Source organism: Melanotaenia boesemani, chromosome 9 (genome assembly GCF_017639745.1).
Source record: "Melanotaenia boesemani isolate fMelBoe1 chromosome 9, fMelBoe1.pri, whole genome shotgun sequence".
Classification (NCBI taxonomy): Eukaryota; Metazoa; Chordata; class Actinopteri; order Atheriniformes; family Melanotaeniidae; genus Melanotaenia; species Melanotaenia boesemani.
In genome coordinates this window covers 1,740,237-1,760,038 of record NC_055690.1, presented here as the reverse complement: position 1 = coordinate 1,760,038, position 19,802 = coordinate 1,740,237, and the positions used below count along the sequence as shown (strand labels likewise).

The 19,802-nt window shown below is 46.1% G+C and overlaps 1 protein-coding gene across 10 annotated transcripts in view; it reads left to right on the top strand.

The window, feature by feature from the left end:
- phldb1b (pleckstrin homology-like domain, family B, member 1b) overlaps positions 1–19,802 on the top strand; it is a 125,058-nt gene that overhangs the window by 45,423 nt on the left and 59,833 nt on the right. For 8 of the 10 annotated variants that reach the window (XM_041995655.1, XM_041995646.1, XM_041995651.1 and 5 more), the window contains 2 exons: positions 9,677–9,802; positions 16,116–17,593. In XM_041995655.1, the coding sequence (XP_041851589.1) occupies positions 9,677–9,802; positions 16,116–17,593 (1,604 nt within the window). Of the gene's footprint in view, positions 1–349; positions 428–9,676; positions 9,803–12,924; positions 13,255–16,115; positions 17,594–19,802 lie in introns of those variants that run through there. The other 2 variants (XM_041995647.1, XM_041995650.1) reach the window with 2 other exon arrangements.

Here is a 19,802-nt window from a genome sequence, read left to right as displayed (position 1 = left end):
CTGTCCATGCAGTATTACTCAGATTGCACTCAGGTTGATGAAGCCACTGATGCTCCTGGAGAGTCATTCAGCTGGATTGTTTCCCTGGGATAGAAGACTCAGGAAATCACTCTAAATGGCTGGTTTGTGTTTTTTATTTTTTCCATGCCTCCACTCGCGCCTCTCTATTTGACATCACTGTCTTGTTTGTACCCAAAGGACCTGATGGAGTTGTGATCACGAGGCCCACCGTGCGTCATGTTTTCCTGCAGGACAGAGTTGGAAGCTCAGCCCTCGATTAAGTTTCCACCGCAGCTCGTTTTGCTGAGCTCAGCCGTTGAGGGAAGTGATCCTGAGATGTTTGGGAACCGCTGGCTCTGAACAGATACCAACACACTTAGCCAGGGTCAGCCGGTTCTTTTAGAGAGAGAGAGAGAAAAAGATGGAGGTGAGTTGATTAAAGTCAACATGCTCTGTCGCGATAAGCAATAAGTCAATTAATTGCACGGTAAGAAAAATGAATGCGACAAGTTTGCCAGCCGTGATCATTTTTATTAGTTTTTTCTTTTTCTTTCTTACGTTACCACTGACTGTGTATGACAACAGGTTTCACTGTGGAGTATCTCCACTGAACGCTCTTGTTTCTTGCGGCGTGATCTCTCTCGTGTCATAATTACGCATTTGTTTTACAGGGCTGCCAACTCGCATTGGCCATGAGACTCACGCACTTGAGTGACTTCTCACGCTAAACCTCAGATTTCTCAACAAGAGCAATGCTGGCTAGTCTGGAGGTTCGGGAGGATTCACAGTGGGCCGCATTACTTTTGGGCCGGTGTCCCGGCATGTGTAAAAAAAAAAAAAAAAGCGCAGCATCTCGTCAAAGAGTCGCTTCACTGCAGCAGCGGTGAGTCGCAGCAGCGTTGAGTCGCAGCAGCGGTGAGTCGCAGCATTGTGTTGCAGCAGTGGTTCACTCACTGCTCATTAGAGGCTGACATTTTTTTAGGATTCCCATGGGTCACGGGATTCCCGCGGGATTCCCACGGGATTGGGGTCAATGTTACTATTAATCATGTGATTGGGATGGTACAGGATAAACAGGTAACGGGAGCAGACGGGAGTGGGAACCAACCAAAAAAAAAAAAAAAACAGCCTCCGCCATTTTGTAGTCATACTGTAACCAAGTATAAAAAGAACTACACTACCCAGAAGCCAACACTGCTTTCCGACCGCTGCTTCCCTGCTGGAATTGAAATAAGGAAAGGAATGGCGTTAGCAAACTGATTAAATGATTTACAGCGCAAAGTTAGAGGTAATGACGTGTCTGTTAGGTTGGCAGAACTGGTTAGAAAAGGCGGACATTTTAATGAACTTCACAACAGTTTTTAACACTGTAAAACATGTTTAGTTAATGACATTTAGAAATGAGTGAAATACAACTTTATATGTTCTGTTTGGGTTTATTTAACCATGGTGGACATGCTGTGAACCATGTACTGTTTTATTGTTGTTCCTCCTTATTTTTTTTATTTTTTTTTTGTTGTTGTTTATAATTTAATTGACCTCTTAACAAAAAGCTAAAAACACTTAGCAGCTGGTCTAAAAAAGAAGGGTGAGAACGTTTAATCAAATTCAATGTATTGCCTAAAGACTAAATACATTTTTAAAAATGGGAGTGGGGTGGGATCGGGTGTGATTTTATCGGGATTGGGACGGGACAGGATTTTTTCTGTGGGAGTGGGACAGGACAGGAGTAATAATGACTCCCGTGCTCATAGATCAGTCTGACAGCAATGAGGGAAATATTTCAGCTTCACAAACAGCAACAATGCAGAGTATATTTTTTTCTAGTTTTTTTAATACAATGGTACTAACTGGCTGTTTTGCCGGGTTTCCCTGTCTGGGCCCCATGTTTAATATTTTTTTATATATTTTTTGAAAGGCAGTTTTGTTTACAGAACAGACTTTACTATCTATCACACTATCACATCATACCTATCATTGTTAATGAGGCTGAGAGGCCGTTCTATTTATTGTTTTTGTTTTGTTATTTAAAATTTCTTCTTCTTCTTTAGAAATTAAAGTTTATTGATCTTTGAAAGGGTGTACTTGCATTATTATGGCATTTTCATTATATTGACATTATCGCTTATCGCAATAATTTGTCAGAAAATCACACAGCGTCAGTCAGCGTGACATTTGAAGCTTGTCTGTGGTAATACAGACTAGTTTCTTTCCACCAGGTCCACATAGCTATAGTTTGTCTCAGACCAGCAGCTACATTCTGCTCGGTGTGATCTGGAAAAAAATGAGTTTGGAGACATTTTGTTTTCACGTTGAACTCCGTGTCAATAAAATATAGCGCAACATTTATATATGGCTCTATGGTGTGGCTTGACCACAGGGTCCGTAGCGGTGGCGAAACATTGGTCAGGTTGAGTGGTGCAGCAGGGAAAACGGTCCCCTCCTCTAACGACTTTCTGCTGCAGGTTGAGTGGTGCGGCAGGGAAAACGGTCCCCTCCTCTAACGACTTTCTGCTGCAGGTTGAGTGGTGCGGCAGGGAAAACGGTCCCCTCCTCTAACGACTTCCTGCTGCAGGTTGAGTGGTGCGGCAGGGAAAACGGTCCCCTCCTCTAACGACTTTCTGCTGCAGGTTGAGTGGTGCGGCAGGGAAAACGGTCCCCTCCTCTAACGACTTCCTGCTGCAGGTTGAGTGGTGCGGCAGGGAAAACGGTCCCCTCCTCTAACGACTTTCTGCTGCAGGTTGAGTGGTGCGGCAGGGAAAACGGTCCCCCCCTCTAACGACTTCCTGCTGCAGGTTGAGTGGTGCGGCAGGGAAAACTGTCCCCCCCTCTAACGACTTCCTGCTGCAGGTTGAGTGGTGCGGCAGGGAAAACTGTCCCCCCCTCTAACGACTTCCTGCTGCAGGTTGAGTGGTGCGGCAGAGAAAACTGTCCCCCCCTCTAACGACTTCCTGCTGCAGGTTGAGTGGTGCAGCAGGGAAAACGGTCCCCCCCTCTAACGACTTCCTGCTGCAGGTTGAGTGGTGCGGCAGGGAAAACGGTCCCCCCCTCTAACGACTTCCTGCTGCAGGTTGAGTGGTGCGGCAGGGAAAACGGTCCCCCCCTCTAACGACTTCCTGCTGCAGGTTGAGTGGTGCGGCAGGGAAAACGGTCCCTCCCTCTAACGACTTCCTGCTGCAGGTTGAGTGGTGCGGCAGGGAAAACGGTCCCCCCATAGCACTTTATAGGGAAAGTGCTGAGCTATGACACTTTATTGGGGCTGTTCTAATGTGGTCTCTACAGTGTTGACACTGTGAGAAGTTCTTTCTAATGTCGCTCTGTTATCGACTGGAAATCAGAGGATACATTAACCACAGTCTCCACTTCCAGAGTGTCAAAACTGGAGCGAGCGAGGACTGTTTAGCCGAGCCTGCAGGGACAGAATTGAGAGTGCGCTGGTCAGCGCCGTGAGGACATTGGTCCACACGTGTCCACAGTGAATTGATGGGCTTTTATAAGGGTGATTCTCTGGTAGCAAACACTGTTATTCCCTCGCAGTGCAGAAAGGCCTCCTCGCAACGTGTGTTTTTACTACTAGTTTACTTGCTTGTATCACTTACACGCGCCAGGTGTTTACCTTGCGCCCCTTATTGGAAACACCATGTTGGAATGACTATTCAGCTTGTGAAATCTAAAGCAGCTTATCTGCAGTTAGCTTTCCTCTCAGCGGAAGAAAGGTCCACCACTGCTGAGGCAGTGTAGGGGAAACGCTGCATCCACTGCTTCCTGTGGTATTTTCCTCACCAGTGCCGTACCAGAGAGCTGAATGGTACGCTTGCCACTGCTTCTGAATGAGCATGTGTTTTTGTGAGTATGAGTTCTTTTTTGCTGAGTCATTGTGTGCTGGTCCCGTGTAGCCTCTCTGTCATCAGCGACCACACACATAATGATTCAGGACGGTGCTGAGATGGCAGGTCGGCCTCTCACGGGGCAGCAGAGGAGTCAGTCAGCCAGTGTCGGCTGCCAGCAGTGTGTGCCAAGAGCATGAGGAAGAGGAGAGAAGTCCTCCCTCATCCCTCGAGCAGCCTCTGTGGCCTGGACAGGCAGGAAAACCACTGCTGTCGGTGTGTATCCATCCAGGGGCAGCAGTCCCAGCAGAGAAGCACAGATTTCCTGGGAATTTTTTTTATATGTATTTTACTTTTTAACATATATTCATTCATTCTTTTAATTACCGTGCAAGGCAGGTACACCTGGACAGGTAGCCAGTCCATCGCAGGGCCAACACAGAGACACAAACAACCACTCACACTCACTCCTAGGGAGGATGTAGAGAGACCAGGTAACCTAACATCATGTCTTTGGATGGTGAGAGGAAGCCGGACATGCACAGCTCCGACCAAATCCTCCAGCTCTGCATGAGTCGTGACGTGGTCGTTGGTGTCAGATTCATGTCCCGTTAAAGCCATGTTGTGTTAAAGAGTGTGTCTGTGAGAGAGCCTGGCTTAATCTTCATGCTGATAGAAGTCAGGGGTGTGATCGTTTCTATCCTCCATCAGCAAATAGGCTAATGTCAGACACTTCAAACTGTGGAAAATACTGACCAAAATTAAGCGTTTCATGATGTTTCAGGATCGTTTCATGACCACTGATGGAATGCTGATGGAAAACTGTAGAAGCTCTTATGTACTGTCAGTGGAAGAAATTCTAAACCAAATAAGCAAAGTTCTGCATTTAGACTAATATAGGCATGTGGCATTTACTGTACCAGTAATTTAGTGGTATTAAACACCACCAGGCTACTTAATATTAGAAGGACTAAGCAATTTTTATTTTATGTTGGGATTTTATGCCGTTTCCACAGTGATAGAGCCGATTCAGAAAATATCTCCTTGAATATGAACACAGAGGTCAGTGTAAACAGGAAGTAGAGGATTGGCTGCTTAGTTGTGCTGGATTAGCCGTCGTTAGGGGAGATCTGGGAGAAGAGACAGGACGAAGACGATGCCGGATTAGCCGTCGTTAGGGGAGATCTTGGAGGAGAGACAGGACGAAGACGATGCCGGATTAGCCGTCGTTAGGGGAGATCTCGGAGGAGAGACGAGACAAAGACGATGCTGGATTAGCCGTCGTTAGGGGAGATCTCGGAGGAGAGACGGGACGAAGACGATGCTGGATTAGCCGTCGTTAGGGGAGATCTCGGAGGAGAGACGAGACAAAGACGATGCCGGATTAACCGTCGTTAGGGGAGATCTCGGAGGAGAGACGGGACGAAGACGATGCCGGATTAACCGTCGTTAGGGGAGATCTCGGAGGAGAGACGGGACGAAGACGATGCCGGATTAGCCGTCGTTAGGGGAGATCTCGGAGGAGAGACGGGACGCAGACGATGCCGGATTAGCCGTCGTTAGGGGAGATCTCGGAGGAGAGACGGGACGAAGACGATGCCGGATTAACCGTCGTTAGGGGAGATCTCGGAGGAGAGATGGGACGAAGACGATGCCCGGATTAGCTGTCGTTAGGGGAGATCTCGGAGGAGAGACGGGACTCAGACGATGCCGGATTAGCCGTCGTTAGGGGAGATCTCGGAGGAGAGACGGGACGAAGACGATGCCGGATTAGCCGTCGTTAGGGGAGATCTCGGAGGAGAGACGGGACGAAGACGATGCTGGATTAGTTTACAGGGTTGCTACCTGGAATAAAGGTAAATGAGAGCTCACACTGTGATGGTTTCTCATCTCCTGATGTAAGCTGGTGCTTTCCTCCCTACCTGTCCGTGTACGTCTGTTTATAATGCAGATCATCTCGGCCTCCGGTGGGATGGGGAGGTTTCTGTCCTCAGGCCTGATGAAGGGATCTTACCCCCCTGTAACCTCAGCAGGAGACACAATGACTCTAGATTGAGAAAGCCATAACAAGTGTTTGCTTATCTGTCGCTGAGCTCAGCACATGAAAGGGCTGAATTAGTTCTGACATTTTAAAGCGGAGGATAAGAGGACAGGATTGATATCTCCATGGAGACTCGCTGTGTTGGGTTGTTCATGGATGCAGATGGAAGTCTGAGCAGTAAAACCAGCTATGAGACAGAGACTGTATGGTTCGGTACATTTAGCCCCGTTTCTAACATAATGAGTATCCTTTGAAATGTATGATTTATTTTTTTAAAGACTTGGTGTGTCTTGACTTGATTTACTGTGGGATGAAATATCCTCTGAAACAGCATTTTAAGTCTTATCTGCTTAATTGGATGTTCTTCCTGTAGGCAGAGGGTATCAGGGTGAGGCTCATCTGATTACTTAACCGTGTAAACCAGCAGCCTTTCATCATCTCAACCACTTATTTATTTTACTGGAGAATTTTACTCATTAAGGACATTTACTCTCGTGCTTCCCAGATAGGACAGGCACTCCTCTCACAGTTTCTGGTAAAATAATGTCACTTATATATTTTGTTTGTTGCATTGATATTTGACCAAAGTGTAAAAATGTTTTTTGTTTCTTGAAACACTTTAACTGCAGGGCAGTTAATCCAGTCACAGTCATCTCATTAAAACATTAGTATGTTTGCAGTATTAAAACCTGCCTACAAATCAATGAGATCCAGCCCTCATTTAACTCTAACTGGACCTTTTTGACTCTTATAAATGCTGGTGGTGCCTATGGCCCATTCCCAGTGGCGTCATTGTTTACGCCGCCATGTTGGGAGGTAAAAAGATCCCTGCAGTCAGCCCCGTGCAGTCAGCTCTGATAGATTGCACCTGGCCGGTGTAATTGATGGAGAAGAGAGTGGAAACCTTTCACACGACACATGGAAAAATGCCACGCTGGTAAGAGCTGGAAAACCAGAATGTGGAAAAGCTGAACGCAGGTGATGGAAAACAAAGCTGCAGGTTCACTATGAGATCTATGAAGAGAGACTGAGGATTCCTAATCTGGAGCTGAGAAATTTTCTTTCTTTCTGACATCATTGCTAAGAACAGCAATAAAGCTCGAGCCTTGTTTACTGTTGACAGGCTAACTGATCCTCCTGTGTCAGTAACCCAGAACTTCTATCCAAACCGGGCCTGGAATGAGTTTGCTTCTTTCTTTACTGACTACATCCAGAAAACCAGGCAGCCAATCAGTGCTTCCATGCCAGGGGAGGACATATGTCCCTGTGTCCACTCAGAGACACGAACACCAGGACACACTTTTCTCCAGTCAGTTCTAAAAACCTGGATGAGATCCTTGTCCATCTGAAAACCACCACTTGCTGTCTTGACGTCCTGCCAACCGGGTTTTTAAGAATGTTTCAGGATGCATGGCCTTAGATACCTTCCAGATTGTAAACACGTCTCTGCTTTCAGACGTCTTCCCTCAGACCCTAAAAACAGCCGTCATCAAGCCACTACTGAAAAAGAAAAACCTGGACTCGTCCCTCATGAGCAGTTACAGGCCGATATCAAACCTCCCCTTTCTTAATCAGATTCTAGAAAAAACTGTCTCCCAGCAGCTACACAACTTCCTGACACTAAATACCTGTTCTGATGTCGACCAGCCATGTTTTCAGCCACACCACAGCACTGAGATGCTTTAGTTCAGGTCTTTAAAGACATCCGCCTGAGCACAGATAGCGGGAACATTTCAGTCCTGGTACTGCTGGATCTCATTGCTGCATTAGACATGGTCGACCAGAACATCTCACTAGACCGGCTGGAAAACTGGGTCGGACTTTCTGGCTCTGCAGTTAACTGGTTCGAGTCCTGTTTAAAAGACAGGGACTACTTTGTGTCTATAGGTAACTATAAATCTGAGCGAACCAAAACAACCTGCGGAGTTCCCCAAGGCTCCATCCTGGAGCCACGGATCCTAGAACTCCAGTCCTCACTAAGACCAGGAAAGTAGATCCTAGAACTCCAGCCCTCACAAAGACCAGGAAGGTAGATCCTAGAACTCCAGTTCTCACTAAGACCAGGAAAGTAGATGCTAGAACTCCAGTCCTCACTAAGACCAGGAAAGTAGATCCTAGAACTCCAGTTCTCACTAAGACCAGGAAAGTAGATCCTATAACTCCAGTCCTCACTAAGACCAGGAAGGTAGATCCTAGAACTCCAGTCCTCACTAAGACCAGGAAAGTAGATCCTAGAACTCCAGTCCTCACTAAGACCAGGAAAGTAGATCCTATAACTCCAGTTCTCACTAAGACCAGGAAAGTAGATCCTAGAACTCCAGTCCTCACTAAGACCTGGAAGGTAGATCCTAGAACTCCAGTCCTCACTAAGACCAGGAAAGTAGATCCTAGTACTCCAGTCCTCACCAAGACCAGGAAAGTAGATCCTAGAACTCCAGTCCTCACTAAGACCAGGAAAGTAGATCCTAGAACTCCAGTTCTCACTGAGACCAGGAAAGTAGATCCTAGAACACCAGTCCTCACTAAGACCAGGAAGGTAGATCCTAGAACTCCAGTTCTCACTAAGACCAGGAAAGTAGATCCTAGAACTCCAGTCCTCACTAAGACCAGGAAAGTAGATCCTAGAACTCCAGTTCTCACTAAGACCAGGAAAGTAGATCCTAGAACTCCAGTCCTCACTAAGACCAGGAAAGTAGATCCTAGAACTCCAGTTCTCACTAAGACCAGGAAAGTAGATCCTAGAACTACAGTCCTCACTAAGACCAGGAAAGTAGATCCTAGAACTCCAGTTCTCACTAAGACCAGGAAAGTAGATCCTAGAACTCCAGTCCTCACTAAGACCAGGAAAGTAGATCCTAGAACTCCAGTTCTCACTAAGACCAGGAAAGTAGATCCTAGAACTCCAGTTCTTACTAAGACCAGGAAAGTAGATCCTATAACTCCAGTTCTCACTAAGACCAGGAAAGGAGATCATAATAAATGGTTTAGGACCAGAATCCATTCAGGATCTTCTGGTTCGTTATGGACCAACCAGATCTCTCAGGTCATCAGGGTCAGGTCTACTTTCTGTTCCCAGAGTCAGAACTAAACGTGGAGAGGCAGCGTTCAGCTTTTATGCTCCTCACATGTGGAACAAACTCCCAGAAAACTGCAGGTCTGCTGACTCAGCAGTTTTACATCAGGGTTAAAACTTTTCTATTTGCTGCCTTTTATCAGAACAGCTGTTAATTCCCCACACTGGAACTTTATTTCTATTTTATCTGGTTTATTTTAGATTTTTCTTTGTTTTTATGTCATTTCTTTTAAAATGAGTTTTTAATGCACTTGTTATTGCTTCCTGGTTGTTTGTGTCCAGGTGGGCATTTCAAGCTAAAATTCAGAATTTCACATTGTGGATGTTTTCATCAGTTTATCTTCCTGTCATGGATTCGGTCTGCAGCTCTGTGTGAGCTTTTCAGTCGTGATTTTTTTTCTTTGGGGTGTAAACTCGGGCCTAACAAAGTCCATCAAACTTCAACAGCTTGATGTGTGCAGACACAGAAATGGGCCTGTTTTGCATATCAACTTCAGTTGGCTCTCTAAATACGCTACTAAATAAGCTAATTATCTCCTGGCTAAAGATTCATATTTAGCAATAGATACTAATTTATTGGACACATTTCTGGGCCTTTATTTGATAACTTTACAGGACATGAGCTTCTAAGACCTCACTAGTTCTCTCTGAGTGGGTCATGTTTTCACTGTTTGTCTCATAGTTCATAAAGTTGCATGGAATAAAATGAAAATATACATTTGTGCTTCTTTCCAGGCTGTATGCTGTGTTTCGGCCAGTCGGCCTTCTTCCGCTTCAACCACCCTGAGGAAGCCTTCAGAATGAAGAGCATGATGCCCCAGGGGGGAGGAGTTCCCACTGGAGACTACACACTGTGTGCAGGTACTTTGTGACGCTCATATCGTTCCTACCACAGGTTGTTTTACTGTATAACACGTCATAGTGAAGAAGTGATAGAAGCTGATAGTGAATCTGATGCAGCAACACGTCTGGAAAAAGTTGGAACAGGAGCAACAAAAGGCTGGAAAAGTACCTGGTACAAACCAGAAACACCTGGAGGAGCACTGGACAACTAACCAGGTTACCTGGCAACAGGTCAGTAACATGACTGGTGTAAAAGGAGCATTTCAGAGAGGCAGAGTCTCTTAGATGGAAAGATGGACAGAGCTTCACCAATCTGAGACAAACTGGATCTAAAACTGGAACAATTTCAGAAAAATGTTCCTCAGACTTTGAAGATCCTCCATCTACAGTGTAGAATATCATCAGAAGATTCAAATACTTTACACCGTGCTGAACATCACCCTGGAACTACTTTTTACACCGTGCCGAACAGCACCCTGGAACTACTTTTTACACCATGCTGAACATCGCCCTGGAACTACTTTTTCCAGACGTGTTCTTGCATCAGATTCACTGTCAGCTCATATTTTCCATCTCATGGTGAAACGTCTCCGTTTCATCATCTGTCATTTTGTTGATCTTCTACTGGGAAGAAAATGTGACCTGATGGGATTCTGGTTTTACCAATATTTGGAATTTGGGTCGTATTCAGTGTTTTTCACTCAGCAAGGTGAACCTTAAATTCCTAAACTTTTGATTGAAAACACACCGGCCGTCTCCACCTCCAGACCGAGTTTCCTGGTGAAGTTCCAGTTTCAGCTCGTCCCGTGGGGATTATGTCTCCGGCTCTAGCACAGTAAAATGTGAATGAATCCTCTTGATTTACAGGTATTAAACCACCTTTAAATCCATGTGAGGAACTGTTGAACAGTTTGTTTCTGCCCCTTGTTGCTAGTAGGAGGCATTAAAGTGCTGCCCAGCTGGACCTGCAGCTGCATGATTTTATCAGCATCTCATTCCTCCGTGCCTCCAGGCAACGTTTGCAGCTGCTTGTGTTTGTGTTCGTACAGCTGTAAGCAAACCTTCCTCCTTTTCTTGGCCCGGGGCAGCGACCTGTCCCAGCATCGTTGCCTGCTGACGCTGCCGTCCGTCGGGGGATAAGTTTAGCACACGGGCTGCCACCGACTTCCTGAGCCAGTAATGAAAGCCTTCCGTTGTTTGGAGACGTATAATTATGCATTCCTGTGTTGCACTGGCTTACACCACTCCCATGATAAACCCAGTATCTGTCGTATGAGATGCAGAGATTTGAAACTGGTGCTTGTTATCTGTATGTGAACTCTTGGCCCAGGGTCATTATGGAGGCCAAACCAGAACTTTAAATTTAGAGACAGTTTTATCACATTCAGTCTCATTTTGGGACTAAATCGTTATAATTTCCCTTATTATTGTATGATTTACCATAAAAGAATGCATGCAAAGGGATTTTGCCAAGTTCTGTAATGATTATCTGAGCTGTCATTCTTTGTTTTCATACATTTCTGCTCATGTGAGCTGGTCGCAGTGCTTTGTGGTCCTGAACTGCTCACGTAAAGTGGCCTACAGCTGGGGTTACAGGCTCTTTTTGCAGACTATTTATAATCTTCCAGCTCTGGTCCCTCTGCTATAACCGCACCCTCCCTTCCCCAGCCCCCCATCAGCCCTCTGCTTTGCTTCTAGATAAAGGCTCTTTGACTGCTTCACATGTCTGATAGGGCTGGAGGTTTCTGACAAAACATCATCACTGAAACAACAACGAACAGTTAAACATGTAAATGTAGCAGAAAAGTCAGCAAATGAGGGCTGATGGATCATTTCTGTGTTGTTCCAAAGCTGCTTGCTGATACATTTGCAGTGTGATAGACTGGAAGGACGTATGATCGCCACTGGTTGCACAACCTCATCTCTCTGCATTCAGCTTTCCTCCAGCGAGGAAGACGCTGCCCCCACCAGAAGATGTTATTGGTGCATCAGTGGTATCCACATCTTCTCTACACTTAGATAACACCCAGGTGCTGCTGGTCAGACACCTGCTTGTTAACACCGGGAGTACCAGAAGCTCAAAACAGCAGACTAAGCTGAGAGAAGATTGGTAGAAAAGATCTGGCCGGTTTTCCACCTGCTCATCCCACAAATGCATTTCCCTACAAACCTGGCTCCATTCACATCCACACTGCCTAACGACGGCTAGCTCGGCACCCGTCTTGCATCCTGTCTCTTCTTTCTGCATCCAGTAAAAGGCTGATGTTGACTCTTGTCCTGTGTTCCATCCCACTTTCTCTTCCAGTAATGTCCTCTTGCTTTTCTTTGAGGATTCAACCATGATGCACGTAAAACGGCCAGTGTTGCTATCCAGTTGCTAGCCAGTGGTGCGGTGCATGAAGTAAAATGCTGCTGGAAAGGCTCCAGGATGGAAAGCAGTTGTTATGAGTGGTTTCTAGCCTTGGGAAGCTGCAGGGCAGCAACAGCTGAGTCAGAAACCATTTTAATGCATGAAGTTACTCTAAAAAGAAAATAAACAGGCTTTCCACAGCATTTACTGCCAAGAAGCATTATTATAACACAGAAATAACCCACCAGACGCTAGTTTCATTACTTTTTGTTACATTTTTATTTCCTGCAGCTTAACGTCCATCTTTTCGCCATCCTAAGCAAACTCTGGATCATTATGATTCTTTTTGGAAAATTCGATCATAGAATATGTTTTTCTCTCCTCAGAGGGCCTGTCTGGGCTTTGGTAATCAAAGGTAAATAAAGAACAAAATTTTATCTATATTTAATATATTTTCAGATCTTTGTTTTCATGACAGTAAAATGGCACCACAGCTTCCAGTTTGTTACCATTTGTGTAAATTTCCTCTCCTGTCTCATCTATAACAGAGAAAACTTTCATTTTTATACGAAGAGGCAGGAAAAATCCACAAGTCTCTGCTGTGACTTTTTCCATCAGCGCTGTGAAGCAGCAGCAGGGAACGTCACCCCAGACTGAAGCAGCGTAAAGCTAGCTACGATACCGGAAGTGACACAGCTTTATGCCACAAAAACCGGAAGCGAAGCTTGACGTACGTGAGTTAGGAGAGCTCCTCTGTTTGTAAAAACGAGTAACAATAATATCTTCACGAAACCATAATCACATAAATCTCTGTCACATTTATTTGCATTTTCAGAGGAATTTTGATTACGTTAAACCATTAATTTGAAGAGTTGGATCCGGAAACGTCCTTCCTTATTGCGGGTGAATGTACAGCAGGCAGCGGTGGTGCTCAGCACCCCAACCCCGGCTGATCAGGCTGCGTTGCGTCTCCATAGCTTTCCCGGTGCGTGCGGAGCCTGTCACGGCAGTGCTCCGGCACACCCGGTCTGTTAGCGGTGTCCGAAGGAGATGGACATCAGGTGTGTGTCATGTAGCCGGTGAACCGAGCTGAAACTGGGTCGCAGTTATATGCCTTCATGTGAGTAACCCTACTGCTCAATGGGCGACGCAAGTTACTGGAAACGACCACACACCGAACTCCATTAATGATCTGTCGGGTTTGTGTCCTGGTCAGGGAGGCTCGATAAGCCGTAGGACACGGATAATTACCTGGCTCGGTTCAGGCTGATTAGTCTAGAAATTCCGATCAACCATTTAGCCATTTTTTGGTTTATACATAATTTATTTCCCGAGGTCCCAACGTGATGGTGTGTTCTCATGAAATGAGATATTCGAGATGACAAATGAACCAAATGTGTTTATTTGAGCCAACACTTATTAACTGAAACGGTGCCGAATTAAAGATGTCCACGATTAAAAGAAAACGAGGCAAGCTAGGACCCCCACGACGCTCGGTTTCACCGGTAGGCGCGTTAACGTTGACTTGCCATTTTTTGAAGCGAAGTTTGGCACGGTGGTCTGTATCCATGACATCATTGCACGGCTTTCCCTGAGCAAACGGCTGCTTTTATTGTCGTCACCCCACCCCTCCGTGTTGTACACCGTGGAAGTGGACGTGACAGTGACATTTAAACCGGCTTTGGTCGGTAAAACTACCAGATGTCTGTAATTCTGCTGGAGGTGCGTTCAGGGTCGGCGGTCCATGTCGTGAAAGCTGTTCCCAGCTCAGCTGATGCATTATTTGTGAAGCTTCTATATTTGATATCAGCTGTGCTGATGGGACATCCTCTGACATCATCTAATCAGAGACAGCACGCGCTCTGTTTTCTGTTATCGTTGCTTTATCTCTTTCATTTCCCGCGTGCAGTCACCCCCATGGGCCTGTAAAATGACAGCTCTCAGTTTAAACAGGTTTAACATGGATGTGTGCACAGAGTCCTGCCTCGGGTTCTGCTGATGAATGTCCCGCGTGGATCTGCCTTTCTCAAGGAAAAACCTACCATGCTGACGTCATGACAGACACCAGATTGGTGGTCTGTGTTGCGTTTGGGTTACATGGTAGTTATGAGGTTATGTGGGCACATTTTCCCTCATCCCTGTCATGCATCACAGGCCTGTGATGTCTCCTTGTCTCCTTGTCTGTGTCCTTGCCTCCTTCCTCACCTGTTCTGCACACCTGGCTGCTAAATGTGGATCAGCTGTTGATCTGAAGGCAAAGAACAAAACTAAAACTTAGTTTAAAAATGTTTTCTTCTATTTCTAAGGTATATATCAATTCATTTACTCTATTTACTACATTATTATGTTATTGTTATTTATTTAAATGTTCTGTTTGTTTGAATTAAGTTTATTTAATGATTTTAATTGTGTTCTACTTTTTATATTCAATTATCTTTATTTACTTCAGCTTATTAAATCATTTATTTCATTTATTTTTTGCTCATTTTCAAATTTTAATTTACTTCATTTTATATCAATTTATTTTGTTCTGTTATAGTTTTTTATTCTCTTCAATTTAGTGACATAATTTATTGTCTTTGATTTTATATTGAATTATACATTATCTATTTACATTTGTTGATTTTAATTTCCTGTAATTTTTAAATTATTTTAATTTATTTTCTATTTTATACATTTTATGTCTAAATGTCTTATTTAATTTACTCAAGTTTATCCTTTTTTTATTTTATTTCCATTTCATTTAACTTTTCAAGTTTTTGTTTGTTTACTTCATTCATACTTTTCTTTGATTTCAGTCTGTTTTTATTTTTATAAATTTTTTTTATTCATTTTAATTTACTTCAGTTTATGAAATTATTCAATGTATTCTATTTAATGTTATAGTCTTAAATATATAATTTTACATTAAATATTATAATTTGACCTTTTATTTGTTTTATTTAATAAGCTATTTCGGTTCATGATGTCTGACCAAAACCAGACTTTTTAAGTTCATGTAAAAATCTATGTCCAAGCCAAATTGTACAAAATTTAATCAAAAGAAGTCGTCTGTGTCAACTGCGTCACTGAAAGCATCGTCGGAAGTAAAATCCTGTTTTAAAAACTGCTGCGTCATCAGATAAAACCATCATTTGTTTTTGTGGGGAATTTGTGTTCTACAATGATATCCCACAAGCCTCGTTTCCACCAACGAGTCGGAAAGAAAACATGTGGCCCCACCCAACCTGACCCGCCCCGATCTGCCCCGATCTGACCTGACCCACCCCGACCCGATCTGCCCCGATCTGACCTGACCCACCCCGACCCGATCTGACCTGACCCACCCCGACCCGATCTGACCTGACCCAACCCGCCCCGACTTGACCAGCCCCGATCTGACCTGACCAGCCCCAAGCCCCCCTGATCTGACCTGACCCGACCTGCCTCGACCCGCCCCGCCCCGATCTGACCCAACCCAACCCACCCCTGTCAGTGGAAACTGTGCTGTAGAAACATTATGAAGTGGGAGAATATCTGGGGAAAACATTTCATATTTAAAAGCCGTAAAATCTCTGTGTAAGTTATTAAATTCCTCGATCTTTGGCTCAGAGGGGTGTTCCTCCACACAAACCCACTATGTGGTTTTTAAATGAGTTCCAGTGTCGGGATGAAGGTAAATTCAGCAGTTCTGCATGATGACCTTTAGTCTCACTTTTTTGTCTGGTGCACCATCAGCAGCAGATTTAACCGGCTTCGGAGTCGGTTACCTGTTCCTCTTAAGTTACCATGGTAACCTACCTGGCTAAGCCATTAATCTGGCTCTGTAGTGCACCAGTCAGACCAGTGATAAACTCAACTATGACTTGGTTTAGAGCTGATATGTCGTTGGAATGTTAACACGCACAATAAATGTCCTACTAAAGACAGAAAATATCTTTCAAAGACTGAAAGTTGAGGAATAGTGTGATGATGTTTGCTCTTCGTCTTCTCCCCCATCAGACACTGAAAGTTTGGTCAATGGGAATCACCAGACCAGTCCAGTCCAGTCTCCTCCAGCTGCTGGAGAGAGAGTCCAGTCTGAGCACAGTGCCATCGTCAGCTCCATTGAGAAGGACCTCCAGGAGATCATGGATTCCTTAGCCATGGATGACCCCCAGCCCTCTCCCTCTGAGGCAAAGAAGCCTCCTGGAGGCCAGTCTATTCCCCGCTCCCCCCTGTCTCCCGTGGTCAACGGAGGGGGAAAGTATCTGCTGTCCCCGCCCACCAGCCCAGGGGCCATGTCTGTGGGGTCCAGCTACGAGAACACGTCCCCTCCTTTCTCCCCGCTCTCATCCCCTTCAGCGGCCAGCAGTGGGAGCTTTACCAGTCCGTCTCCAAGTGGAGGACCCCTGGACCAGAGCTCCACCCTGCCACCGGTGCCTACACGCTCCTCTAGCTACAACTTTACCACCCAGCCTCCACCTGTACCTCAGCCACGGACAATACTGCCCAACTTTAGCAGCTCTGGGCTTGGCCAGAAGGTTCATGAAAGCCCCAGACTGCAGCGGAAAGTCTTACCGGAGGCTCCTCCGAGTTCCAAGCCAAGCCCCAGAGGACTGGTCCAGGATGGGTTTGAGGACCCTTGCCTGACCCCACTCCTGTCCTCTAATGAATCTCTCAATAGTAGAAACATTGTGCCAGGCAGCCCCAGAATCACCCCCAAGTTCCCGTCCTGTCCATCCCCATCTCCCTCCAGCCCCAGAACCAAGACCACCACAGTGCTGCAGGAAAGGCCTGCCAGCCCCTTCAGAGAGCACCCCATTCTGGCTGAGCCCTCCCTCACCTCCAACCTCTCCAGCCAGCTTTCCCAACCCACCAGAGCCTTCCAGCCCCCCCTGGACCCCATTGTCCACATCATCCAAGGATCTCCCCTCCAGCATCCACGTTCGCTGCAGCCCCTCGAGAGCCCTCGTATGGCCAGGAGGAAGATGGAGTTGAACGGTAGCAGCGGTATGAGAGAGCTGCCTCCTCTAAGCCCCTCTTTAGCTCGGAGGGCGGTCCCAGTTCTCCCAGGAGCGCTGCCAGGGACAATCCCCATGTTGAGGTCTCTGGAGAGCCCATCAGGTTTGGGAAAGCTTGTCCCAGAGAGTCCCAGGCTTCGGCGTAAAGCTGGATGCGAATCAGAGGAGGCAGCGAGCAGTAGGGGGATTCGAGCTCGCAGTCCATCTCCAACCTCGGTGATGATGGAGGGCAGCAGCTTACGGAAAACAGGCTTTGGGAATTCTTTATCACCTGCTTACAGTCTGGGGTCCCTGCCTGGTTCTTCCCCCGTAGCCAGCCCCAGGACCCACAGGAAAATGTCTTCAGGGAGACCCCACCCTGGGATGAGAGAGAGGAAGAACAGCATCACGGAGATCAGCGACAATGAGGATGAACTGCTGGAGTACCATCGACGACAGAGAGAGGAGAGGCTCCGGGAGCAGGAGATGGAGAGACTGGTGAGTGACGTTAACCAGTTCCCTCCCACTTTACAGCTCGTACCCAACTTTACCGCCCTGATCCTGCCGAGAATATAGTTTTACAAAGCTGATGGTTTGCCAGAGATGGTTCCTGGCTGCGGTTTTCTAGGCATTATACGCAGGTTGAGTGGTGCAGCAGGGAAACGGTCCCCCCCTCTTACGGTTCCCTGCTGCAGGTTGAGTGGTGCGGCACGGATAACGGTCCCCCAATCATTGAAGTAATTTTCAATAAGAGATGTTAAAGGCTTCTTGGCTTCAGTGCCGTTTGTGTGTAAATAACTGGTTTTAGATGAGTTCTTGAAGGTGTGTGTAGCATGTCCGGTGGCTTGGTGTGTTTGCTGTGGGAGTATCCAGGCTCTTTCACCATCTCCTGAACCGCGGCTCGGCTGTCTGAACTGTTGATGACATGCAGTATCGGGGCAACCCGATGAGCCCATAGCAACCGCATTGTTTGTTGTGTTCTAAACCCAGCAGAGTGGGCGAGGGAGTGGTGGTAAACACCTTGAACTGGGCTGCCAGGCTGAAAGAAACTGTGTTTTTATGTGTTGCTGCAGGAGAAGCATTCATCTGCTTGTAATTACAGAGTTTTACAAAGAAAAGCCAGAGTAGAAGCAGCTCAGCTGGACGGACGGAGAGGGCCTGCCCTGTCTCCCAGTGCCAGGTCATGGTCTGGTTCCTCCCGTAGTATTAACCCTTAACAGGGGCTCAGTTCTGAACGTCGTTTCCATATCTCATGACAGATGTTTTTTTTTCCTGCCTGTGCCTTTCACACACAGTGTGCTACTCATTCACACACCCGATCACTAAAAAGCAAAGTTCTGTGAACAGAGTCTCAGGAGAAGAAAAGGAAGAAGTGTGATGAAGGGCTCGGAGGCAGTGGCCGTCACGGCTTCCTTCTGGTGGCGGAAACTGGGCTGTGTTATGTCATCAGGTTGTCACCTCGCTCCTGCTGGTGACCTCCTGATGTTTACAAGAAGCGAGAGCCACGTTGGTGACGGGGACGATGGCTTCACTGAGCTACAGTCATAAAGCATTTACTGAGCTCGGTGATAAACCTCGGTGAGTTCTGAGACTCTTAACAGTCTAAAACTCAAGTAAAACCAGGCTGCAGGGAAGTCTGAGACCAGGTCCAAGCCATCCAGCCTGGCGCTGCCCGCTCCATATGGCCGTCTGGCTGACCCGCTGTGCTGGCAAACGCTCTGCGTCTGAACCCACATGGCTCCTGGATCCACCTACAGACAGATTGAGTTTCCCTGTCAAGCAGTTGCTGCACGGAGCCAACAAGCTTCCCTCTGAACCCAGGAGCTGAGCCGTGGTTGACTTGCTGTGTTTGTCCTCAGCAGAGAACCAACGGCTCAATGCACCGCTGATAAACAGTCAAGTCTGCACGATCTCTGCAGCTTTAGCTTTGTCCCGTCTCAGCATTAAGTGATGTACATGCATCACAGACCCTTTCCCAGAGTTCAGGGAGGTGGTTGCTGGTTAATCAGCCCCTCAGATGCCATGATTGGAGCCGTTCTTGGTAAATCTGTTGTCAGACAAATAAGCAGAACGATTATTATGTGTTAATTTCTAGCACTCTAAACCACATCAACCCTCCTCCGAGGTCCTTAAGTTTGATTTATTTCCATCTTCTGATGCCAACACAACAAAATAATAGAACAACAAAGTAAAGTCAGCATAAATCTGCTCGGCAGAACAAAACTATTCTTTTTTTCTTTTGTCCAGAATTGTAGCAAACAGAATGATGGTCTGGCTTCTGTGTTTTGCTGGACAAATTTACTTGCCAAGGGAAGCTTTATGAGTATCATCATCTCATTCATTTATTTACTTTGAATTATGTAATCTTGCTGGGCCTGACCAGAGGGGACAGAAAGCAGAATAGTGAACAGAATTGAAAAGGAAGGTAGAAAAAAGGAAAAGGAGACAAAGATCCAGCAGGTAGAAGCAACGAGCTTCAATCCAACCTAACAGCAGACAAGCAGCTGCTACACCTGTACAGAAACACAACAGAGAATTTCCTACAGCTTTTACAGGTAAACTAAGCAGACAATCATCAGGAGTTCCTACAAAATAACCAAGACAGCAACAACAACATGTTCTAGCAGCTTCTTCACATCCAGTTTAACATGTTCTAACAGCTTCATCACATCCAGTTTAACATGTTCTAACAGCTTCATCACATCCA